Source organism: Dermochelys coriacea, chromosome 11 (assembly GCF_009764565.3).
Source record: "Dermochelys coriacea isolate rDerCor1 chromosome 11, rDerCor1.pri.v4, whole genome shotgun sequence".
Classification (NCBI taxonomy): domain Eukaryota; kingdom Metazoa; phylum Chordata; order Testudines; family Dermochelyidae; genus Dermochelys; species Dermochelys coriacea.
In genome coordinates this window covers 23,350,416-23,377,735 of record NC_050078.2, presented here as the reverse complement: position 1 = coordinate 23,377,735, position 27,320 = coordinate 23,350,416, and the positions used below count along the sequence as shown (strand labels likewise).

Below are 27,320 nucleotides of genomic sequence, written 5' to 3'. Positions count from 1 at the left end.
TGCGTGGCCACACCATGATCATTGTCTCAATAGAATGTGTCCTCCCTAGACATGCCTGCATCGATGCACAAAGCAGTGCTTCATAGATAGCTATTCCAAAGTGCAACTTGCCACAGTGTGTTTTGGGAAGTTTGTGCAATGCCTCATGGGACCAAAACATTGTCGCAGGGGCGAATGGGAACATTGTGTCAGCATCCCATGATGCACTGTCCTCCCTCTCTCATATAAACAGCAAACAATCCAGTGGTTTTCATGCCCCAGAAGCATGGAGCCTGCTCAGTTGTGCACTCTTGCTGTGAGCATCTCAAACACCTTGCACCTTCTTCTGCAGTATTTCCAGAGCCGAAGTAGGGTCCGCTGCATGGAATATAGTGATGTCCTGTAAGCAGCCCTGCTGCAAGCCATTGAAAAAAACAATTCACAGTTGCTGCTGGCAGTCACAGAGCAGCTGCACTCTGTTGAGCACCATTTCTGGTCCTGTGAAATGAGCACTGACTGGTGGGACTCATCGTTTTGCAGGTATGGAATGACGAACAGTGGCTGAAGAACTTTCAAATGTGGAAGGCCACCTTCCAGGAACTTTGTGCAGAGCTTTCCCCTGCCCCACAGTTCAGCAACAAAAAAAGGTGGGTTGCTCTGACAGTGGAGAAACGCGTGGTGATTGCTATTTGGAAGCTTGCAACACCAGACAGTTACTGGTCAGTGGGGAATCAATTTGGAGTAGGTAAATCAACCGTGAGAGTTGCTGTGCTCCAAGTGTGCAGGGCCATTAATCGACTTCTGCTATGAAGTGAGACTGGGAAATGTGCTGGACATAGTGGATGGTTTTGCAGCGATGGTATTCCCTAATTGTGGTGGGATGGTAAGCATATCCACATCTTGGCACCAGACCACCTTGCCAAAGAGTACATACAATGAAAGGGATACTTTTCAATGGTGTTGCAAGTGCTGGTGGATCTCAGGGGGCGTTTCATCGACACCAGCGTAGGACAGTCGGGAAAGGTTCATGATATGCACATCTTTAGGAACTTGGGTCTGTTCAAAAAGCTGAAATCCGGGACTTTCTTTCCAGACCACAAAATGAACACTGACAATGTTGAGATGCCTGTAGTTATCCTGGGGGACACAGCATACCCCTTGCTCCCATGGCTTATGAAGCCATACACCTTCTGTCTGGACAGAAGTAAGGAACAGTTCAACTATAGGCTCAGCAAGTCTTTGGTCATTTAAAAGGGCGCTGGAGAAGTTTACTGACAAGGTTGGACCTTAGTGAAAAGAACATCCCCATGGTTATAGCTGCCTTCTATGTGCTCCATAATATCGCTGAAAAAAAGGGCGGAAATTTTCCACAGGGATGGGCAGTTGAGGCAGATCACATGGCAGCCATTTCTGAGCAACCAGACACCGGGGCAATAAGAAGAGCACAGCAAGAGGCAATGCATATCCGCAAGGCTTTGAAAAGCCATTTCAATAATGAGTCTCAGTAATGTGAGCTGCTTGTCTGCATTGTGCTTTCCCAAAGCTTCACCTAGCTTGTATCACTTTCCCTGTAAATCCAACCCCCCACCCATGCCCACTGCTTCTATTCAATAAACAACACTTATTTCCCGAATCCATTTACTTTATTTAACAAACATAAGTAAAGAGGGAGAACAGAAAAAAAAAGTTAGCCTTGGGGAAAATGGGTTGTAAATTTGGAACAGGAGATACATTTTCAGCTGAGTAACATAACACCACATTCTAGACCATCAAAGGTCTGTGAATGGACACCTTCTGTTCCTTGTACCCCCCCCCCCGAGTTAAGCAAAAGGGATAATGGACTTTTCTCTCACACCTCATGGAATGCTTTGGGGATGGTGATTCTGTGCCAGGCAATGCTGGCTGGCTGTCCACCAGGGTCTGCAGAGGGACTCTACCCTCCTGCTTCTGTTCCTGCAGTTCAACCAGATGCCTCAACATGTCTGATTGGTTCCTCATAATCCGAAGTATCTCATCCTGCACCATGCTCATGCTCATGGGAAGCCTTTCTGCTCTCCATGTCCATGTCTAACTACTCAGACAGTGAAATCCTCTACACTCTCAGCTCTGTGTCAGCTATCCTGGAGGCGTTCATTATCTCGGTGAACATGTCCTCCTGCATTCTCTTTCTCCTCCTTCTAATCAGTGAAAGTCTGCTTTCAGGTGTTGATGACATGCCGAAGGACACTTTTCCAGCTGACAGTCATGGGTAAAAAGAAAGGGACCATTGCACATGCATAAAATGTTTCCAATAGCAAGGCTGTTTTCATTAAAAAAGAAAACAACCAAAAAACAAAAAACCAACCCTTATTACACTAGGTGCAAGCTATAACAATCAGAATCCATAACCATTCACTGCTGTTCCAGCCATGGTGAGTAACCCCCCCCCAAGTCATGGGCGACCACACTTTTAATTAAGTTTATGGCAGGCTCATGTTGGGATCAGAGGTAGCTAGTCAAACAATCGCCCATCCTTGTAGCACCACAGGAAGCTGTTTATGAATGGGATGGGAGGGAAACATTTTCACTCCCAAATTGCAGAATCTCACATATGGGGCCCCAGTCCATCTATCAGCCACTTAAACTACTTGCCAACCCATGCCGAGCACAGTAAAGGCACATTAGTGGCAGTGTGGCTTGGTGATCCAGAATGTGGGGTGGGATGGGTCTACATGCTCTTTTTCTTCTTGTAAGAGCACTTTTAATGAGAACTTTCCCCTAGGTGACCCAACGTGATATCAGTCTCCTGAGGGTAACAGAGACGGAAAGGAAGGAGATGCTGCAATCATCTGGGTATAGACCTGGTCCTGCAATGCTGCCAACAGACTTAATTCAGGAATTGCATGGGAAGTGTCCTACCAAAGACTGCCCTGCCCAGAAACCTTTTGCAAAGGATTGCAGAGTACCTCCATGAAAGTTTCCTAGAGATATCTATGGAAGATTTCCGGGCTATCCCAATACATAAACAGTCTTTTCTGGGGGCTACCTTCTGCGTAGCCTGAGCAGCCTCTTGTAACCAGAGAACCACAGCACCTCGCTTTTCCTTCACAGTAAACATGCAGTACCACTGAATGTGTGTGCCTGCTAAAGTTTAACTGGACTTCGATTGTAACTGTATACTCACCAGAGGTGGCTTCCCCAGCATCATGGTCAATCACTGTGATGTGTCACTGCAAGCCACAGAGCTCCAGGGTTAAAAATATTTCCTGGCTTTCCTGGATCCATAACTTGCCTGTCTCCCATTTTCCTCCTCCTCCTCATCCACCATATTGTCCTCCCTGTTGTCCCTAGACTCACACACCTGTGAGGTGTCCACGTTGGTTGTGGGGGTACTGGTAGGGTCACCCCCAAGAATCACATGCAACTCATTGTAGAACTGGCATGTGTGGGGTTCAGCCTTGCCTTCTGGTATGCTTGGCGAAGTTCTTTTATTTTCACATGGCACAGCTGTGTGTCCCTCATGTAGCCCTTCTCCCCCATTCCACGAGTGAATTTGCATAGATGTCAGCATTTCTTCGGCTGGATTGGAGCTCTGCCTGCACAGACTCTTCTCCGTACACATCAGTGAGATCCACCACTCCTGTGCAGACCTGGCTGGAGCCGTTTGGGGCATGTAGTCTCCATGATCAGCTGTGCTCAAGCTGGCATGCTCCCAATTCTGATCAAACAGGAAATGGGAAATCAAAAATTCCCAGAGCTTTAGCAGGGGAGCGGCTGTTTCCTGCGTACCTGGCTGCAATGCTGCAGCATTGAGAATGATCTCCAGAGCAGTCACAGATGAGCATTGTGGGACATCACCTGGAGGCCAATTAAGTCGAAGTACACAATGCTGCATCTGCACTACCTTGCAGTAAACCCATGAAAATCGAATTAAGTGCTACATCTCTCGCAGAGGTAGATTACAGAAGTTGACATTAGAGGTGACTTAAGTCAGCGTAAAGGACCCGGTAGTGTAGACACATACATTAACAGGTCAACTTAAGGTGGCTTCCTTCGACCTAACTCTGTACTGTAGACCAGGCCTATATCTCTGCACTGCCTCCTGCCCCCAGGGCTCTCCCCTGCTTCTCTGCCAATATGAATTCCTCTTCTTCTCCCTGCCTTTACCTACTCCTCTCCTTCCTTCTGCCAGGACCCATCTTCAGAACTGGTCACATAGGAGAAGTTTCCATTGCATTATTATAGTTTGCAGTAGAATGAATAATAATAAATTATTGGCTACTGTCAAAAGACAGGATACTGAACTAGATGGACCATGGGTCTAACCCAGTATGGCCATTCTTATGTTCTTACATTTTTATATCTAATGTCAAGTAGCTTGATCTATTCCAAATTATCATTACTTTCTTTCCTATGAACTGCACATTTTGTGTGTATAAAGGAGTCATTAAAACTTAATGGTGCTCTTTTTCCATGAGAATCTGTGTGTAAGATGCATACTTTTGCTATTGGCCATCCCAAGAATTTGTTTGCATTTTTGCTATCCTGTTCTTTAAATAGGTGTCATACGTCAAATGTCTTATAGTAGGTTGGTTCAGTAAAACAAAGAAGTTAAGATTTATTTAGTTTGTTAGTTTTGTAATAAATATACTCATCTTGGTTTCTAGGTGCCTTTGCAAAAATCAATAATTAATAATCAAACGAATAATCAAATTCAGAAGGAAAGCCAGAAACTGCTTGCCACCCCAAAAACAAAACAAAAAACCCAACCAGCAAACTAACAAAACCCCAAACCCTAATCATAATAAAACCAAGTCCAAAACCCCCACAAACCTTGGCCCTTGTCAGAGGCTTCCCTTCCCAAAAGCTGGTATAAGGAGGCAGGCCTTGCAGATGCAGATGCCAAATTCTGCTCCTGGGAAGGCCACTTGTATTAATAGGGGATATCCACACATGAAAGGCCAGGCAGCTACCCTCCCACAAGGGTTCCAATGATGAGGACTTTTAAAATCTATCCATGGCTTCAAAGGAATCTCAGTGGCAAAAGATTGCCTTGAAGAGGCACTGTATTGGTGCATTTTCCAACTGGTCTGTCCCTCCCCATCTACTACTGGGAGAGTGTTGGTTGGCGTTCTGTCCACATACAGAATACAATGGTGCCATTGCACACCCATGCCTGGTAACTACAACCCGGGTTGTGGCAGAGGAAACCAGGAAACAAAACGTAAGGGTAGGGTAGGGTGGAAACCAAAGAGGAAACCAAACGTAAGAAGAGAAACAGACCCATATTTTTATATACATTCCAATATTGTAATAAACAAAACTAGGGCTTTAAAAACAGAAGGAAAAATGGTATCTTTAAAATTACAGGAAAACATTGGCTGTGACACAAGGACATCAGCTCTCAAGGAAAGGAATACAAGCATTTAAATAATATATCTTGCTGGAAATTAAGCTTTGTGAGAAATCCCATTGATTCCTTTTAAGTCATTTTATTAAAAGGTCTATTACTGCTTAGCTTGCACTTTGTGGCTATGAAGGATGTTGGAATGAAGAGCTATCAAAGGTGGCTATCGAAGTTTTTTTTTTTTCATTTAACTTTTTCTGACTATTAAGCAGCTCATTTTGTGGAGACAGTCATTAGTGTCTTTAATGTGAAACAAAGCTTCTGGATAAGAGCTGCTTGGTGAAGATCAATACGAAAGATATCATTTCAGTTACAGTTTTAATAACCTTTAATAACTGTAACAATAGGGAGCCTGGCATTGCTGGCTGTATGCATTAATGCAATTTAGAATCTACCAGGTACAAATCTTATCAAACATTAGCAGTAGTCGCATTGGGAATTTCTAGGTAGAGGAACTGTATGATAAATGAGAAGTGTTTTAAAGTTAGATTTCAATGTACCAAGGCTCATCCACCATGCTAGAAACACACCAAGACAAATAAAAACAAAACAGATTCCTGAAAACTGATTACAGCTTCTAATGAATTAACAGCATGTGTGTGTGTGTATGTGTGCGTGTGTGCACATGTGCACACATGCATGTAGATGTATTTCATTCACACTTACCTATATACTTGTATTTTTATTTCATTTAAGATCATCAATGATTCCCGGAGCCTGGGACAGGTGCTGTCCTGTTGTAGCTATGGTATAAATCTCTATATCTGTAGGAGTAGCATCTTCCTTAAAGCAAAGAGCTGTTTGGTGCAGGATGGGTAGGGCATGTCAGGAAGCCAGATGCATCTACCTGGTAGCTATCTAAGCTATAGCAGATGAGGAGATATTTTAATTCACATAACTGGTCCCTAAGGGATCCAACATTCCCAGCTAGATGTGAACCTTTGTACAGAAGAGACAGGTCTCCTGAGCCAAGTCTTTAGCCCCTCCGTGTGCCAGTATTCTGCCTCTTCAACCTCTCCACCAGCTGGGAGACAGCCTCTCAACTACACACAGCTGCAGCTCCCCAGGGCAGCTCACTGGCCTCTCCCCACACAGCTTCTTTGGATCCATCTGCCTACCAAATCACTCCTTTGCCTACCTTACCTTTGCCTACACTGCACCCTACCCTACCCATTCCCCACAGTCCAGGTATCTTTACACTGTTGCCATATTTATTCACCTTTTCTCCCCTTCATCAGTCTACCACAGTGGTTCTCAACTTGCGGCCCAATCAGCACACAGCTGCGGCCCATGTGATATCCTCAGTGTCATCCTGGTAGTATTGGATGTGGCCCACAATGGAAAATAGGTTGAGAACCACTGGTCTACCACAACCAGCTGCCACTTACTCTCTCTCTCTTCCCACCCCCACACCCCATACCTGGATTTAAAAAAAAAATCAGGAGTGAATAACCTCTTATTTTGGATCTTTTACAACCAGGTGGCATTTTAAACATTTGTTTAACTCATGTCCAAATTTCTTCAGATTCTAGTGCTTACAGGTAGCCACTCATGATTTACATTTTCATTTTAAAAAAGATCTAAACTGGGAACACTATGAATTTTCAATTTATTTTTTGCTGATAAAAATGGAAAACTCAAAGTTGAAGTAGCTACTGAAAAGAATAACCACCTGGCTCTTGAATTTTTAAACTTTTTTTTTCTTCAGTGAGATTATAAAGTAGAAATCTGACTTCACAACAAAGAACAATGGCCTTTTATGGATAACAGAACTGTTTATTTGAACCTCAACTGAATCAAAATTCAGGTTTAGTTCAGATAAGCATTCACATTTTGGATGTTTATATGGGTGCTCTACATCCCTTGCGGCTAGAAATGTCATAAGAACAGACTCTTTCATCACTGCTTCCCCACAGCTGAAACTTTCCACAGAGTAACCTTTCTTGCAGTATTTTTGCAGGGACAGGGAGAATGTGTCTGATAATTTCAGAACCCTTTCAAATTTGGTTCCAGAAATGGAGGAAGGGATTCTTAGTTATTTATAACCAGTACATCCATTCCTGAACCTCTTTTTATTTTAGTTTTTCTATGGTCCAGCAGGATTTTTCAAAATATGTCAGGTAACCATTCATCATGAAAAAAATAGAGGTAATTTTCACAAAAGCTTAGCCATACTCCTCACTGTTATGAAGTAGCTAGTATGTACATGTAGCACTGCCCTCTGCTAGATAGAAGAAAATTATTCTGATGTGTATCATAGGCCCTATACTGTTAACAACTAAGATTCACCTTCAACTCCAGTTGTAGGAGGCCTGGGTTCTTTGAACTGGAGGATCTGAATTCCACTATCTCTACCCCATGATGTGGAATGGAAAGGAACCATAGTGTGTACCACAGTAACAACTGTGTAGTCACAGATGACTAAGGATTTCTTTCAGCACTTAATGAGTGAACAAAGGATCATCAAATATCATGTAAAATATTATAAATCATGTTAATATTATTAGGCCTGGCCCTGCACTTCTTACTCAGGCAAAAGAGACACTGACTTCAGAAGGAATTTTGTCTGATTTAGGGCAGAATGATTCTCCTGTTATTTGTTTGTCTAACAAGGGCTTTCTAATGTCTGTTTTTAAATCTTTTCTCTGTATATTAAATAATAACATCTGGAGGTTGTGTCTCTGTGTTGTGCATATATTTAAGGCAGGCCAGAATAATTCAATATTGTTTCATTATTTCAGTATTACGATTATTTCACTACTATAGTATAAAAAAACCTGTTTCTTTACCTCTCCTGTCATGTTGTATTGGGTCACTTTGTATCACATGATGTGATGTAATGTAACTCAATGTAAGAAGACACATGTCCCTTCTCATTGGAAATTTAAAGAAACACAGATTACTTTTCCCCTGTGGGAAACAAAGCAGGTCAGGTGCCCAGAACTAGCTGTAGGAAGTTTGACATAATTATCTCAGTTTCAGTACCTATGTATTTCTAATCTAATGGCATTTTGAAAGGAAGTCTATTAGATACCACAATTTAGCTGCAGTAAATCATTAAGCAAAAATAATGTGGAAAGAAAATCATTCCATGTTGTTTGCACTCCTTGCATCTATTTTAACATATTACTAGGGAAAACTCTTCTAAATAAAATTATTGTTGGAGTATTATTTCCAAATATATACTATGAAAGTGGAAAGCCCCTCAGGAAAAAATGATACAGCTGGAAGGCCCATTTGCACTGAATCCAAGTAGAAGGAAAGAAAGCAAAACCACTTTTTTTTCCTCCTCTTTTTTTTTTTTTGAGTAAAAAAGAATCTGGAGTAGTGAAGTACTGATACAGGAGAACAGCACATGAAGGCAACTTAAAAATTCTACTCCAAGACATACCAGTGTGAGTAATTCACTTTACATTGATGTACTTACCATTATGAGAGTGAGCATGGTTGAAGGGTAATATTGCATCTAGCTGCTTGATGGTTTTTTTCATCTGAAAATTTCAAAATACTTTACAGCATCATCATCCCAATTTTACAGATGGGGAAACTGAGACAAAGAGAGGTGAAGAGACTTGCCCCAATTCATCTATCCGGACAGTGGCAAAGCCAGGAACAAAATCCAGTTCCCCAAGTGCTAGCCCAGTGCCCTCTTTACTAGGCCACACCAGAGAAGGAGAAAGGAAGAACATAGAATCCAACTAAAATACTACTTATAAAATATTAAGTACACTCTCTAATGCCAGATATGTTGTTTCTTTACATCCAGCTCCAGCAATGGGGCCAAAAGCTTTAGTTTTGTATTTCTTGATGACATTTTAGTTCCAGCATACAGAATGCAATGCCAGTAGTATGTCTCCTATGGGAGTCAGCATATGTCACGTGACAGAGAACAAAAAATGAATATTTAAAGAGCAGCATATTCACAACAGATGCAGAAAAACTTTTTTCTCTCTCTCTGTCTCTCTCACTCACGGTCACACACACACACAGCATGTGCTTTTTCGAATGGCCTATTAAGCAATAAAGTTGACACAAAAGCACTGGCACCATTTCAATTTGATTTAGATATTAAACTACAAGAAATAATACAATTAAAGGTTTACTATGTATTTAAAATCTTAGGTTTAATCTCTCAGACTATTCCGTTCCTTAACTGTGATAGCTGAAAGAAAAGGAGTACTTGTGGCACCTTAGAGACTAACAAATTTATTAGAGCATAAGCTTTCGTGAGCTACAGCTCACTTGCATCCGATGAAGTGAGCTGTAGCTCACGAAAGCTTATGCTCTAATAAATTTGTTAGTCTCTAAGGTGCCACAAGTACTCCTTTTCTTTTTGCGAATACAGACTAACACGGCTGCTACTCTGAAACCTGTGATAGCTGAATGATTGTACTTTGCAAAGGTTTATGTTAAGCAGGTTCTGAGCTTCCTGCATTTCCATTGACCCCTCCTGAGTTGTAGATTGTCTTTTAGGTTTGAATAAAGAGAAACTCAGCTGGAACAGTTAAACTTCATCTCACCCACAATTTTTACATAGTTTTGATGGAAAGCCATAAATCAGCCTTTTTTCACTCAAAACTGGGACTGGGCTTACTAGAAAGATTTGCAACCCTTACAGAGTCTTTCAGTAAACTTGTTCTGAGTTTTGAATTTGTAATGAAAATAGACAAGTTTAATGGAGTTGTGGATTCATCACACATAGGTTGTACAGCTCTAATCATAGGTTACCTTCAACAAAATGATTAAACAGTAACTATTCCATAATCTTACCTGGAACAAATTTAATCAATATGACCCTCTTGCATATCCTATGCACCTACTTCCATAAACGGTGCCTTGCAAAATTTCCATGAATTATATGTAAACAGCAAAACTCATTAATTTCAAAAGGGGTAATAATCCATGAATTTTTGTTTACTTTCTAGTGCAGCACTAAATTTCCTAATCTTGAACAACTAGCATTAATCTCAAAAATAAATGTTTTTCCTTGAGTTTTACTGTTCAGAGATGCTTCTGTTTGCCAATTTTTAATATACTCTTTGAAAATTGATGAATACTTTACCCACTCAAATAAGTGAGGGATTCTAAGGAAAGGTAAAACACCTCCCTGCTTTGCTACAGAAACCTGAAAGGGCAATTAAATAGATGGTAAGAATAAAATGAATTCTGAGACGTCAGGGAATAGGGTCCCTTATTAAAAGTGTTGCACAATCAAAGGAGGAAAAACTCTGGGGAAGGAGTTCTGCATCCCACACCTTTGAACCAGGTCGTACCTCCAGAATGGTATCTAATAATCCCTTTAGGGAAACATTTGTGCTTTAAGGTCCAAAGTGCTGTAGCTCCACCCCCAAATTGGTAAGGAAAAGAATAAAGTAGTACTTGAGAGAAACCATGAGAGTCCTCAGGAGCTGTAAGTCAGAAGGCATGTGTGTCAAGCCCAGAACATGTATGCTCAAACCAATGCCTGAAAATAGGATTTAAGGATTTAGATGATGACTGCGGGTCACAGACTTTTCAGCAGGCATGTATGCCTTGATGTTGCCAAAAGCCTGCTCACCAAATCAAGAGGGGGAACTGCAGCCAGACATCTTATGTGGTGTTTGTGTGTTTCCCTGCCTGAAGCTCTAATGACCAAAGTAAGAGAACCTACAACAGACAGAGCATTTTACAAGTGTCAGCTCCTGAATATTTTCCATGGTGGGGAATTCTGAAAAAGCATCCCACACATGGACCTCGGTAGGTTAGGGACTGGGTACTAGTGCAAAGAAGCTGATAAGAATTAGACAAAGAAAATGTAAAACAAAATAAGTGAAGGGTTTGTTTTTGTTTTTACACAACATTCATTTTGGTAGATGCTGATAATATTTATAACCTACTTTTCAATTTTTCCCCTAAGGCGTGGTTGAGTACAGCAGATGCACAAAGCAAGAACAATCATACCACCGCCACACACAACTACATGTCTTCCTTATTTGTGTGCCTTCTACCAACTTGTACTTTTGTAATGAACATATTTCAGCTAAATTGTTTCCTTTGAAACCATAGATGACGTGTATGTTTTTTGAGAAATAAATTCGTATTTGATCAACTTCGCAAAAGGCTAAAATGGATCTACTACTATGGCAGTACAAACACCTTATTCTCTCACTAAATATTGGAGAAACTGGAGGGGAAATCTTTTTGTGGAGCATACTGTGATGGAAAACTTCTTAGCACTTTTTAAATTATTCATTAGAAATGTATATCAGTATTCAGTAAACCTTATAATTAAGTATGTTTTGAAATTACAGATTATGGAAATATAAGGATTTTGATTAATCAATTATTCTTCTTTAGAGCATCTCCCAAATTTAAAAACAAGAGAGCTATTTGGCACACACTTGAACCTCTGTAAAATCAAATGCAACTAAAGTATCTACTTTACCTGTAATCTCTAGTACTGCTCTGCCCCCTTGTGCTGCTGCAGTGAACTCAACTGAATAACAGTTTAGCTTAATCTTTGTACATGAACTACACACACAAAAACCACCACTGTCACTTCTCACTTTTCTGGCAAGTTCAAGGTCAGTGCCTAGCTATTTTCAGCTCATCTCTTCTTGATACATGCAGAGAAATGACAAGGTAACATGATTCGGGGTCAGCTGTATTACAGGAACCGTTACATAAACGGAGAAAGTGGAAATCAATCCTAGCTGACAGTGTCTTCAGGATAATCAGCGCTCACTCCATGCCGCTGTCAGCTCCCCTGCATCAAACACCATGTTACTTCTGTCAGATCTTTTTAATAAAGCCATATTCTCACTTTTAGTAAAGTAAATAAATATTTCATTTGGGCTTGCATTTAATTCATTGTTTAGCAAACTTTACCACTTTGGATTTGCAAACAATCCTCATATTTACTGAAAAGACATCTCATGCTGTCATATCCATTTCTGCCTAGGAAGGTTGTTGGCAAAGATATAATCTTCTCTTATGACATATACCATTCTTCATGCTATGTGTTAGGTTTCTTCATGCAGACCATTGCCTTATGATCCTCTGTTTTCAACTAGATCTCAGCTTCCCAAAATGTTTACTTAAATGATCATCATTATCTAAAGAATATTAGAGCTCTGCTGTAATGTTTTAGGAAACCTTAGTGAATTTGTTTGATTATTATTACTTTATCTGAATCATTTCCTCCTATAACTAGACATCTTTCTTAATGTAGAATTATGAACATATCATTTCACAAGATGTGCTGTGTTAGCTGCGTTTCAATGACAGCACATGGTATGTCAGTTTAGAGAAAGAAAAGCTATTCTATCCCACCCACCTTGTGCTCCCATGAAACTGCCAAGCCTGCAGTACTCCACTGAAGAACAATTTACCATAATATTAGTTGTCAGTAAATTCAAAGACGGAACTCCTAAAGCTATAAAATGGATTAGAAGCAATTTAAAAAAGAATTAACAAACTAGAGTAAGAGTATACTGTCAACAAACAAATGCTTCATCATAGCACTGTAATTTGGAATTTTAATTACCCCTCTGCTTCTGTAACAAAACAATGTCTGAACTGGCAGCCATTTGAATCTCTCACAGGTCATTGAGCATTCTAGTTAATTACTCTATGAATAGGCTGTTTTTCTCCCCTCTGGAAACACGTTTCTAATGGCAGTCAAGGTCTGACAAATGTGTCATCTACATAATTAGCTAGGAAGCAACACAAAACATTAAACATGCTTTGTGCCGACAACTATCAAAACATTTCATTTGTTGTCAATTATTCATTACTTTGTAGGTTCTGAAGGGGTTGTTATTATGGAAATAAGTCCAGATGCTAACAAGGTTAGCATTTTTGATTCAAATTAGTAATCAGAGGACTAACTTTTAAAAAAATGAATCTGATGTACCTTTATGGCTCTTTTCAATCAGTAGTAAAGTATAAATGAATTTAGTTAGGTTCAGGTTAAAATACCCTGGCATAGTACATACACTAATTTGTCAAGGTGCGTCTTTCTTTGAAGTGTTAGTATCTAAACTGAAGTTGTAAACTTTCAGAACCTTTGGCAAGACCAATTTGTACTTAGTAAATAGGGTGAAGATTTTCACAGCATGAGGCAATGTATGATTGAAGAAAAAAAACCAACCCCACTCGAAGTTTTTTAACCATTTTCCTATACATGTGTCACATTGAGTAAAAGTCAAAAATAAGCAATTCCAATTCATATAATATTTGGTCTGAACTTCAGTTTGATTTAGCAAACACCACAAACTGGTTACATTCACCACTTCCTCAGCAGAGCTGAAATGAATTTAGTCCATCTTTCAAAAAGAAATAGTGCTGCTTATTTCTTTTTCTGTAAGACCTTATGATGTTGTCTATCAAGTTATGTAGCTGAAATGTTATACTGAAAATGCCTTGAATATAGACAGATGGAGATTTTAACAATAAAATTAACATCCACCTTTTTAGCCAAGATCAATTCAGTTCTGGTACCTACAGTATAAATATAAAATACACATATAGAGACACAGACACACACACTGTAACAAAATACACAAACAAAAGAAATTAATAAATTCTATTTTAGAAAAAAAAGTGCCTTCCTAAGCCTTGCTTTCTATATGTGAAAAAAATGACAATATATCTGACAAAAAAACAGTTTGATAAGAAATCATTGGTCATGAAAAATGGCAGGCAGTAGAGCAAGTTATATTGTTCAATGTACCTTTTTATCTTGACTAATTCCTCAATACCTTAGTTTTTCCTTCTAAACCAATATGTGGGCCCAGTCCAGCACTAAGAAGTGCAGTTGGTTTCAATGCACTTTCACCGAAGTAAAGACTAAGGCCCTATTCCTACAAATGCTTATTGACTTCAGTTGACTAGTCATGTGCTTAAAGTTAATATATGTAAAAGTAATTGAAGAATTGGAGCCTAAGGAATTATGACTTTACTTACAATTTGTGAACATTTTAGATGTACAATATTCTACTGTACAACAGAGAATAAAGGTAAAATGCCATTTTGATTCTATGACATAAAATATATTTGAACTACACAGAGTAGAACATAGAGATGAGGCTTCTGAAAATTCTGTTTTATTTTCCTGCAACGGTAGGGAAAAGAATGGGTTATCTAACAGGTCTTTTCCATTCCTAACTTCTATGATTTCCCGAACAATCTTGTTGGAGAAACAAGACTGGAATTAGTTTCATACAAGTCACTGCTTTAACACAAATCTACTTATTTTATATATAACACTTACATGCTTGATTAAATTAAAGTGGTTGCCATTAAAAAATAAGCATTTACCAACAGTTATCACATTGTGTCATCTTAGGTACATTCATATTTCTAGCCCTAATATTCTAGTACTATTTTTTTGAACATGCAACAACTTAGTTACCTCAGATACTCGGAAGTCAAAACTGTTCCCTTTTAATGGTGTCTACCATATTTTTTATTGAAAGCTAAAGAAAAATACCTATGTATATCTGTATGTTTTTTCTATCAATATTGATGTAGATATTTCTCTCTCTCTCTAGATATGTAGAGATCTATGAGACACAAGTCTGAAGAGAGTCAAGTGTGAACAGCCCTTTTCAGAATAAAATAAATAGATTTTATTTTTTGCAATTTATAGTATTGTGAATGGGGAGAATGACTTAATGGATTAAGCAATTACTTGTTGAGAGAACATTTTTATCAATGCCTATTTTTCTCCAGGAAAAAAAAAGTATATGGAAAAACAAATCTTCCAAAACTTCCACTAAATATACTATTTTAAAAAGGAGCTCCAATGATCTTACAGAGAAGGAAATAATCCATTTTCAGCTAAAACTTCCTACAGCAATAAGAGAAATATCATGAAACTGAAAACATTTTTTAGGAAGGATGCAGTCTGTCTTTTAATGAACATTAAACAGATAACATATTTATGAGGAAGTCAAAATATTTTGGAAGCCAATAATCCTGTAAGTCTTAACATGCTATAAAATCCACAAATAAATGCAAAGTGTTACTGTTACACATGCCTGCCTGATCAATGGTTCTCACATATTGATCTATAAATGGAGTTGACAGTCTGTGTTGGCTGTACATTTTCCAAGCAGCTCTATTTTTGTACAAAACCAATACGGGCAATTACCTTTGTTTGAGATGCCAAGTCTTATCAATTCAATGTGATTTAGTGTCATTTTAATTAAATATCAGAATCTACTTCAGGACAATCTATACAAAGCCTCAAACTTGACTATAAGCTTGATTTGAAGTAAACATGTATAAGCCCCATAATCTCATAATATGGCTCCAAAACTCTGCTAAACAGAAGGCTTGTATTTTTAACCATTTTATTTCTCTTTTTTTGGCTAGTCATAACTTTGGCAAGTATTCTATGATCACGGGACTGGAGTAAAAAGACAAAAGAAAATTGCTTCCTGCTTCTCTGATAATGTATCAGAGAGCTAAATAAACCAACAAAGTCTGTTAAATCAAAAAGAACTCTAATACATTAGCATTTTGGAATGTCTAAGATAGACTGTAATTCTTAATCTAAACACCAATAAAAAAAGACGTTTCATTGGTGAATTTGCTCTGATTGAAGCAAAATGCATTTCCCTGGGTTTAAAAGATAGAAATACTGATGTACATTGGTGGTTGAGATACTAATATTAAACAATGAAGGAGCTCTTGCCTACTATAGTCTGTGTCCAGCTTCAAGATTTGTGCTCTTTAAACTCTACATTAATATCAGTTCCAACCTCCAGCAGAATACTTGAGCATTTCCATTGTAAATACCACAAACTAAAAGACATGAACATTTACATTAAGCTTCTGCATCAGCTAGCTTCTCTATTATACATTCAGCATCTTTACTAATACAAAATGCACAGTTCATATGGCCTTATTGACGTACACTTCATATCCTCCATTGTCACACCATAGAAAATAATCTGTTCATCTTCAAAAAAGGATAGTCCAAGGTGTACACACAAGCACAACACTGAATACTTTAGAATGCCACAAATCACTTAGACAAAATTATATAGTCTCTTCTCTACAAATCACTACTAGAGGTTCTTCATAAATGTGTTTTATTTTTTTCAAACATATTTTAGGAAATTTTTTTAACTGTTCAAAATGTACCAAATCCTGAATTGCCTTAATTTAGACAAAACTCCAGCTGAAGTGAATGGGTTTTGCATGAGTTAGGCAAGGAAGATTTGGCCAAGATCAATAGAAAAAGAAACATGTTCATTAACAGATCACAGATTAGTAGATATTCCTAATACATTTCCATAATTGAAGTAACAGAGTAACATGGAGCCTCTTATGAGTTCACTCATATTACTAATTTTTTTAAAAAACCTAACAGCTGAAGACAAAGAAATACAGTTTATGTGAAACCAATACAAAATGTTTCCAAACGTTCGATAAGCCAACCAATGACATACAGATCCACCCAGCCACACCAAATATCTTAACAGAGAGTCAGATTCTCAACTGATATAAAACAGCATAAATCCTTTTTTGCCCTGCAACACAGTGTAATAAAATCCAATTGATATTTTGGTATATGTATCTTTAACCTCTGATCTATATTTCTTTGGATGCCTAACTGAAGGTTGTTTATTTAAGTGCCCAGAAACTACAAAACAAGAATACATTACTCCAAACAACCATAATAAAGAACTCTTCACTTTTTCAAGGCACTTCACAGACAAAGGTTCTATCTTCTCCCTTTCATGTCCTCCCCCAAAATCCTTTACTAATCAGGCATGGAGGATCTGATATGTCAACATGAAAGCAATACAGATATTTTGGTAAATCTTTTACATTCAAACAACATTACACTTTAAGAACATATTTGAATATGTTTGAATTCTTGTTTAAGAATTGTGGTTTTCGTTTGGCTTTAGCAAACAGGCTTATCTGAGTAAATATGCCAAAATACTTTTCAGTATGTCAATATCTAGTCAGGAAATTCTGCATGGCAAAAAGAGATGAAAAGAACTGAAACAGAAAGGAAATCAGTAGCATGGAAAGCTTTCAATTTATGATATTGGAGCCAAGTTTGCTTGGAAAAATGAAATATACTGAGCAAAATACCACTTCATATAATTAGCTACTAAACAAATGTAACGCAAAGCAACTTTTCAGCTCCCTACTAATGAACATACATTGTACCTGCTATGGTTATGGGAATGCAGCAGTGAATATTTATGTCTAATTTAACTTTTTAGAGCCCTTGCTCTATAACAGTCCAGCATACTAGCCCCAAAACTAAAGTTATGTAACAAGGTAATATCAACAATGAGAAACTGCATGATAAAATCCTTCCCAAAAGTGAAAAATGCTAATTTTGTCTCATTTAGCAGCTGGATACAGAAATGCTCATTAGTTTTAAGAGGGTTAATCCTTTTAACTTTTGCATATTGATATGCCAATTATGCCTAATTGTACAAGAGGCATCAGTCAAGGTAATAGTGCATAAACACATGAAAGTTATTAAGTACATCCCAACATGTAATAAAGTAGGTGTTAATTGGTAGCTGAGTTCTGCAGGCTATTGAGGTGGATAATTCATTGAGAGATGGATCACTTGTAATTTCTCTACATAATTCCTTTTGCAGTCTCATGCTGTGATGTTTTCATGCTTGTCAAAAACAACTGCAGCCTAGTGCCGTTTGTTAAACACAGCCAATAAAATATGTTAGGCATCATTAAATATACTTAACTTTTAAACTTTTTCAAAGGTACAGTTCTTACTGATAATGCATTATAGTATTTCCAATAAATTACTGTAAACACTATTTTAAGTTCATAACTGAGGAACATTTCACTCGGGATAAAAACAAAGCAATATGTGCAATGTGTCTGAGCCAAATGATACTTTTAAATTGGAAAGTAAACATACAGAAATGAATCTCTCATCAGTTGCCATGATCTAAAGCAATGTTTTCAGTACAGAAATATAATGATTTGCTTCCCTGAGCTAAATTCATGTAAGTATGTATGTAAATAAAAAGAATAATTAAAATCATATACTTTTCAAACTACCTTGATGAAAGTGTTGTGGGTTAATTTTGTCTTTGAACTTGGAGTGAATAATGCAGGAAAAATACAATTTCTATAGCAAGCTTATTCCGTTTAATAACTCAGTTAGTATAATGGATTCCTATGAAATATTCAGCTCTCTATCAGAACAGCAATGAATGGCTGTGAAGACTGACAGAGTCTTGGGGGTCTGTCCCCAGCTAACCTAACTCGTTCAGATCCATTTTGTTCTCAGTGAATGTGGAGTCCAAAAAAGTAGCTAACATTGCATAAATAATTTTGTAACATCATATGGCCTCAGCTGCAAGTTGCCACCATTACAGAAGAAAATTAACCAGGGGAGACTCATACCAATCAGTCTGTTTAGTAGCTCAGAATGAGTACAGGGGCAGGGACATAATTGGCAATAAAGTTAATCTCTAACTATTTTATTTTAAATCATTTTAATGGATAAAAATGACTCAACTCTGTTCATGGTTAACATATTAAGATAAGTTCAGTATCAGAGCACTGCAAAACAGTAATTCCTACAGCAAGACTATTTTAGGTGTGTTAGTTGCAAAGTTTCCCTTTATTAGAAGAGTTTTAATGTCTTTTTTTTACTCCTTTTGTCTGATTTTAGCCTCTGGCTTTTAGAAGTGATATATATTAGGAAACATAAGCACTATACACCTGCACGGCTTCATTTTTTTATTACACTGAAGCATGAGAATGGAGATCCTGATTAGTCATTAAAGGTGCTAGCACCAAATCCATGATATATCTTTGGATTAAACAGTTGTACTTTCATAACTGGTGACACTATTTGAAAGGTGGCATTTCTTACTGCCTGTAGGTGGATGGGTTCCTACTTGCAAGAGTTTCAAGAAGAATTAATAATAAGCCTGAAGATAATAATTTGGTTTTACAAAAATCAGATCAGGAAACACTTGTGGAATTTTACTTACAGGTTCTTTGACCTTCACATTCTCAGAAAAGATCATTGATTTACTTTGGCTATGCCTGTCATGGTGGCTGTTAGCACTTTTGATCCTCATTTGAACAGCCCCTATATTTTGGTGGGTAGGATTTGGTTTTTCAGAGGAGGTATCGGAAGCTGGAAGTCCTTGCATGATTACTGCGTTGTCCTGAAAAACACAGAACAGTAAAGTTATTCTAGATACATGTGTTCTTTACCTAAAAACATATCAGTGCAGCCAGTAGCAGACACAGGTTGAACCAGTTCAGGAAACCATGGTTATCTTTGAACACTGGGGTAACCAACAGTTGATTACTGTACTAATCACTCACATAGCCAAACTGACTTGGAAGAGTTAATGCAGTGTTGTTGTAGCCATGTCAGTCTCAGGATATTAGAGAGACAAGGCGAGTGAGGTAATATATTTTATTGGAACAACTTCAAGAAGTTCGTCCAATAAAAGATATTACCTCACCCATCTTGTCTATTGGAAGAGTTGAGTTTATGTAAAAGATTATCCTTATCTCAAATGCCATTCTCCTCTATGGTGTAATCTCTCTGTAACCTTCTATCATATCCAGCTGGCAGCTATCAAACTTTGTCTTTGGCCCTGTTCACACAATACATTTTTAGACCATATGAAGGAAAGTGGTTTGAAAGTAATTAACCTGACTGATTTGTACACTACAGTACTTTAAGATACATGCTACAGGCATGTTAGAAAACTATGCTGGAGCCCTGTTAGCACGTCTTCTCAAGCACAGATCTGTTAAACCTTTCTTAACTTCAATCATTTCGTCTGTAGCTGAAACTTTTTCTTTTTTATATAAAATCTGTGTCCTTCAGCGAAGCCTGAGCACATCAGATTCCATACACACAAGGAGGGTCAGGCCTGGTTAGTACTTTGGTGGGAAAGTACTATATGGAATGCACAAGTCCTGAATGAAGTAGTACTAATGATGTGATATAAATAACTTACATGTGCACCTCTATGATGCTAAAGGGCACTGTGACTATGCATGGGCCATCTTTTGAATGAAATGCAAAGCCATGGTTCTGGCTCCTTGTTGTTATTTAAAGTAAAAAATCAAAACTGCACGTTCTTCTAAAAAGTATGCTCTAACAATATTCTGGGGAAGTTCTATGATTATGCAGGAGGACATACTAGGTGATGCAGGAGGACATACTAGATGATCAGAATGGTCCCTTCTGGCCTTGGAGTTATGAAAAAATTCCCACGATCTTCCAGTAGAATGGGTAATAAACTTAGTGTTCTAGTCACAATGGAACTCTAGTCTTTATATTCTATCTAAATTCCCCATACATTTTCCATTGGTTAGATACTTTGTATTTCCTGTGCTAAACTGTGTCCCTTGCTGCATTTTCACTCACAAGTCGTATATTTCAAAAATAGGTGAAGTGATATGTGATACTATGACAGCAGAAGGAGGGAGTCATAGCAACCCACATATTTAGTTGCTTAATACTTTTAATTGACACTTTTTTAAAAAAATAGCTCCACCACAACCACTGGTTGCAGTAGTTCTTTGAAATCTGACATATCGATTACTTTGGGGCCAGGGACATGTAAAATCATTGAGATTTGGCTGAAAGTCACCAATTCCTGTGTGTGTTTTCAGGGAACAAAGCTTTTTCTGACAGCACCCCAAAAACCCTGAAGCTTCTGTTGATCTTTGACCCATAACTTGAGCTCAGATGATCAGGTAAATAACCATTTATATCTTGCTAAATTAGTGCAAATGAAACTAAAACTATAATACAAGTAGGAATAAGCAAAGGAACAAAGATAATTTTAAAATGATCTGGAGGATGGTGTGGATTGCACTCTCAGCAAATTTGCGGATGATACTAAACTGGGAGGAGTGGTAGATACGCTGGAGGGGAGGGATAGGATACAGAAGGACCTAGACAAATTGGAGGATTGGGCCAAAAGAAATCTAATGAGGTTCAATAAGGATAAGTGCAGGGTCCTGCACTTAGGATGGAAGAATCCAATGCACCGCTACAGACTAGGGACCGAATGGCTCGGCAGCAGTTCTGCGGAAAAGGACCTAGGGGTGACAGTGGACGAGAAGCTGGATATGAGTCAGCAGTGTGCCCTTGTTGCCAAGAAGGCCAATGGCATTTTGGGATGTATAAGTAGGGGCATAGCGAGCAGATCGAGGGACGTGATCGTTCCCCTCTATTCGACACTGGTGAGGCCTCATCTGGAGTACTGTGTCCAGTTTTGGGCCCCACACTACAGAAAGGATGTGGATAAATTGGAAAGAGTACAACGAAGGGCAACGAAAATGATTAGGGGTCTAGAGCACATGACTTATGAGGAGAGGCTGAGGGAGCTGGGATTGTTTAGTCTGCAGAAGAGAAGAATGAGGGGGGATTTGATAGCTGCTTTCAACTACCTGAAAGGGGGTTTCAAAGAGGATGGCTCTAGACTGTTCTCAATGGTAGCAGATGACAGAACGAGGAGTAATGGTCTCAAGTTGCAATGGGGGAGGTTTAGATTGGATATTAGGAAAAACTTTTTCACTAAGAGGGTGGTGAAACACTGGAATGCGTTACCTAGGGAGGTGGTAGAATCTCCTTCCTTAGAGGTTTTTAAGGTCAGGCTTGACAAAGCCCTGGCTGGGATGATTTAACTGGGACTTGGTCCTGCTTTGAGCAGGGGGTTGGACTAGATGACCTTCTGGGGTCCCTTCCAACCCTGATATTCTATGATTCTATGATTCTATGAAAATGGGCTTTTCAGTAAGCCTGAAACCTAATATTTATCTTGAGGCCTAGTGGTAATAATAGTGAGCATAAGGCCACATTAGGCCTAATAAAAGTTAGCGTTAGTCAGTAACCTTGAGACAGAAGATTTAGGAATATACATCTTGTGATAAACTGTCTAACACTTTATTTGGCCAGAGTTCCTTAACTGCAGTGCATGGGGAACCTGTTATTAGTAACAAGTGCATTTTGCACCCCAAATTAATCATAAGGCTACGCTTCTAAACGTCTGCACACATGCCCTGCTCACTTGCTTCACTGCAGAATTCCACAGAGAGCTGAATCTTCCACAAGACACAGACAAAACACATCAAGCAGTAGATCTGGGGGATGCAGAACACAGAAGAGGGGTTACAACAGCACACAGAACACTGAGGGGTGCAGCAACGTGGTAGAAAACATAGGTATGGGGAAACAGATACACAACTCTCGGAGAGAGACAGAGCACGGGAGGGACAAGGGGACACAAAGTTGGGGGAAGGGGTTAACACACAGCATGCAGATATTATGGAACACAGTGCACTTGAAGGTGACAGAAGAACAGTTTAAGTGCCCTTCTTAAGGGGCTTGTCCACAGAGCCTAATAGCCATCTCCTCATGATAGCTAGTTGTTAGTTCAAGTGGTAAAAGTCTGTTCCAGTGGTGAAGATCCAGGGTTCAAATACAGATCTTGATGCATCATGGGAGGTTGGTACAGTTGCATATAGTAGAATTTGTTTTTTCCTTTAACAAATATAGGAAGTTACATACAAAAACTGTGTCAAAAAATGTTATTTAGATTGCAAAGTTAAGCATTCAAAAGCTAGGAAATGCTGGAATGGAGGTTGCCTGTGCAACCTTAATTCAGCCCCCTTCTGAATATTCATTATGATACAAGCTTTAATTATATGGTCATTTTATTACTTCTAGAGGACCCCTACCTCATTCAGTGCAGGTGATGCTCAGTGAATTAATCAGGGTGGTGAAGGAAATGAGGCTGTTGTCTGTAGGACTCCTACAGAGGTTGTAATGGGCTTAGAGAATGAAGGAGAGGATTGAATGAAGAGTTAGGGTTGTCTTGTAATTAAGGCAGTTGAATGTTAGTTTGTATAAATAATTAATTCAATATTCATTAGAGTAGGGACTAGAACCTTACTCTCCCGCATCCCAGGAGAATGCACTAGCCACTGGGCTAGAGAATCATTCTTGGTTGCTCATTGACGCCATGAATATTTTATACAAAGTGGAACAGCTTTAACAGGCAAAGCTGAGAGTCACAGTGGCCCCCTGCTACCACAACCCTGGAGCCAAGTAGCTAGCCACTCATCTAGGATGCAAGACCTGAGTTCAACTCCTGCTCCTCTCAGGTACAATGGGGCTCTGAACCAGCTCCTCCCATATTCTGGGCAAGTCCTCTTGCTATGGGGGGCACCGCTTACTTATTTAGAGAAAAGGAATGGTCTGATGTATGCACCTAACTCTAGCAGAGGTGTCACACCTATGAATCCCAAGTGGACACTTGTATTTGGCTTCTGTGGTTCCCATTCTTAGCACATAACTGTCCCCATACATTGTATGGGACCCTGGACACCTGATCTGGGGCTGTGGATTCCACACGGTGACAGGGTGCCTAAAGTTAACCTTTGCAACACTAAGCCTTAGTTTCCTTTGTGAATCTAGTTTCTGGTGCCTGAATGACTAAATAATCGTCTGACCTTGGACAAGTCACTGGTTTTCCATCTACGTGCATCCATCTGCAAAATGGGAATACCCATACTCACTCACCTACATCACAGGTGTTGGGAGGACTAATCACATAATGTGTGATTTGAACACAAACTGCTATTAAAATGCTATGCACTATGACAAAATCAGGCCAGGTATATAAAGTTGGAGCACAAACACTGAGATGAACAAAGTTAATAAAGATTTTGACCTTGGTCTCATTGTGCCACAGTTTCCCCTTTGTAAAACTGAAATAATAATACTCTGCTGTCTCAGAGAGATGTTATTCAGTAACGCTTATGAGGGCCTGAGATACAATAATCAGTGCCACAGAAGAAGTGTCATATAATACTTTAAAAAAAAACAAGTTACAGCATAGTGAAAACTTGCAGAATCTCAAGAAAACGAAGTACTTTACTGCAGATGCTACTCTAAATGGCTGCAGTCAGGAAGCCTTTTGCAATGCATAACAACAATTTTATTATGCTTGTAAATTTACAAACAATACAACACATTTTTGTATGCCAGTAGATGACACACTTTATATTAACTACATGCACAGTGTAAAGGCACGTGCCACTTTTGTACAGAAATTCTTTAGCAGTTCTCTTCTTTGGAACCAGGAAAGAAAAGATTACAAAGGCCAATGGGGGAAACTCACACCTTTGTTTGGATGCATCCAGACTTAGCAAGAGTTACTGGTAATGCCTAAGGTCAACCTGAGGCCTCATTTTCTAAGGCTGGCAGGGTATTTTGTCCAAACCCATGTGGGGCATTTTATGCTAATGATTTAATTAGTTAATTTGCATATTTACGAACGAATATCAGATTTGAAAACTCTGCTTGGATTTAGTGCTAATGAAAGGCATTGAATTGAGTCTGAATTTGCCTTACAGCAATCCCTGGAGCAGTGGGAACAGGCATACAGAGGAAAGATCTTATTGCCCAAACCTCTCTGAAGAGGACTAAGGACTTATGGGGAGACAGAAGCAGCATGGAGGGAGTTAGGAGTAGCTACAGGAGTGTTGTGGGAGGCATTATTGGACAGAAGAGAAACCAGAGGATGGAGGAGGTTGCTATGGGTTGCATCACCCTGTCTTTCCATTAACCCTGTCACTCTCCATGCCCCGTTTTCACATCACTTGCTTCTCCCTTAAAATCATAGAATATAAGGGTTGGAAGGGACCTCAGGAGGTCATCTAGTCCAATCCCCTGCTCAAAGCAGGACCAATCCCCAACTAAATCATCCCAGCCTGGGCTTTGTCAAGCCTGACCTTAAAAACTTCTAAGGAAGGAGATTCCACCACCTCCTTAGGTAACGCATTCCAGTGTTTCACCACCATCCTAGTGAAAAAGTTTTTCCTAATATCCAACCTAAACTTCCCCCACTGCAACTTGAGACCATTACTCCTTTGTTGTGTCATCTGCTACCACTGAGAACAGTCTAGAACCATCCTCTTTGGAACCCCCTTTCAGGTAGTTGAAAGCAGTTATCAAATCCCCCCTCCTTCTTTTCTTCCGCAGACTAAACAATCCCATTTCCCTCAGCCTCTCCTCATAAGTCATGTGTTCCAGTCCCCTAATCATTTTTTGTTGCCCTCCACTGGACTCTTTCCAAATTTTCCACATCCTTCTTGTAGTGTGGGGCCCAAAACTGGACACAGTACTCCAGATGAGGCCTCACCAATGTCGAATAGAGGGGAACAATCACATCCCTCGATCTGCTGGCAGTGCCCCTACTTATACATCCAAAAATGCCATTGGCCTTCTTGGCAACAAGGGCACACTGTTGACTCATATCCAGCTTCTCGTCCACTGTAACCCCTAGGTCCTTTTCTGCAGAACTGCTGCCGAGCCATTCAGTCCCTAGTCTGTAGCAGTGCATGGGATTCTTCCATCCTAAGTGCAGGACTCTGCACTTGTCCTTGTTGAACTTCATCAGATTTCTTTTGGCCGAATCATCTAATTTGTCTAGGTCCTTCTGTATCCTATCCCTACCCTCCAGCATATCTACCTCTCCTCCCAGTTTAGTGTCATCTGCAAACTTGCTGAGGGTGCAATCCACACCCTCCTCCTGATCATTTATGAAGATATTGAACAAAAACAGCCCGAGGACCGACCCTTGGGGCACTCCACTTGATACCGGCTGCCAACTAGATATGGAGCCATTGATCACGACCCGTTGAGCCCGACAATCTAGCAAACTTTCTATCCACCTTATAGTCCATTCATCCAGCCCATACTTCTTTAACTTGCTGGCAAGAATACTGTGGGAGACCATGTCAAAAGCTTTGCTAAAGTCAAGGAACAACATGTCCACTGCTTTCCCCTGATCCACAGAGCCAGTTATCTCATCATAGAAGGCAATTAGGTTAGTCAGGCATGACTTGCCCTTGGTGAATCCATGCTGACTGTTCCTGATCACTTTCCTCTCCTCTAAGTGCTTCAGGATTGATTCCTTGAAGACCTGCTCCATGATTTTTCCAGGGACTGAGGTGAGGCTGACTGGCCTGTAGTTCCCAGAATCCTTCTTCTTCCCTTTTTTAAAGATGGGCACTACATTAGCCTTTTTCCAGTCGTCCAGGACTTCCCCCGATTGCCCTTAGCTCCTGCTGCTTTTTAGTTCCTTCCAGTAGCTTCTGTCCCCACCTTTTCCTCAAGTAGCCCCCCCCTTACTCCCAACACAACTGTTGCCTACCCCACCAGCCCCTGGTTTTCTTTATCCACAGCCCCTCATCTCCCCTGGTTGGGTGCTGACCTCCATTACAGCCACCTCTCTGCAGTTCCGGTCACACATCTGGGAATGGCAGCAGGAGCAGATAGCCCTCAAAGAGGGGAGCAGAGAGGATGCCTGGCTCAGGGTCCTATAAAATGTATAGGACAGTTAGGTGCTAAGAATGGGAACCACAAAAGCCAGGTACCTGTCCGCACTTTGGATTCAAATGTGTGAAACCTCTGCTGAAATTAGGTGCATACATCAGACCATCCCTTTTCTCACCAAAAAAAAAAAAAAAAAAAAAGAGGTGCCTCCCCCATCTCAAGAGCACTCTCGCAGGATGTGGGAGAAACTGGGTCAAAGCACAGCAGCCCAAACCCCATGGCATTCCCAGAGCCCTGATGAATACGTAAAGGGGCTGCAGCAACGGGCAAAGGACACCTTCTGTACCTTCACGCGACAGGCATGACACTTGGCAAAGTGGACAATGGATTTCCCCAACCCTAACTTCTGAACACGTACTCGGGGACTGCAGGAGGTAAATTCTGTCTTTGGAACTCTGGGTGAAAAATGAACACAGGTAATTGCATGTGCAAAGTTGTGCACATTTAAAAGTATAAGAGAGGCATGTTGCTGAGCTCATCCAGAAACAGAGGGTCTCAGCGACTCAGGAATTGGTTGGTCCAGGCAAAACAACTATAGACAGACCCTCTGGAACACAGAAGCTGTACTGACAAATT

The 27,320-nt window shown here is 39.6% G+C and overlaps 1 protein-coding gene across 3 annotated transcripts in view; it reads right to left on the bottom strand.

Annotated features, from left to right (window-relative positions):
* The window catches only part of ARHGAP15 (Rho GTPase activating protein 15), a 450,542-nt gene that overhangs the window by 409,225 nt on the left and 13,997 nt on the right, over window positions 1-27,320 (bottom strand). For all 3 annotated transcript variants that reach the window (XM_038422842.2, XM_043505082.1, XM_043505081.1), the window contains one exon: window positions 19,357-19,536. In XM_038422842.2, the coding sequence (XP_038278770.1) occupies window positions 19,357-19,521 (165 nt within the window). In that variant the 5' untranslated portion in view covers window positions 19,522-19,536. The remainder of the gene's footprint in view (window positions 1-19,356; window positions 19,537-27,320) is intronic.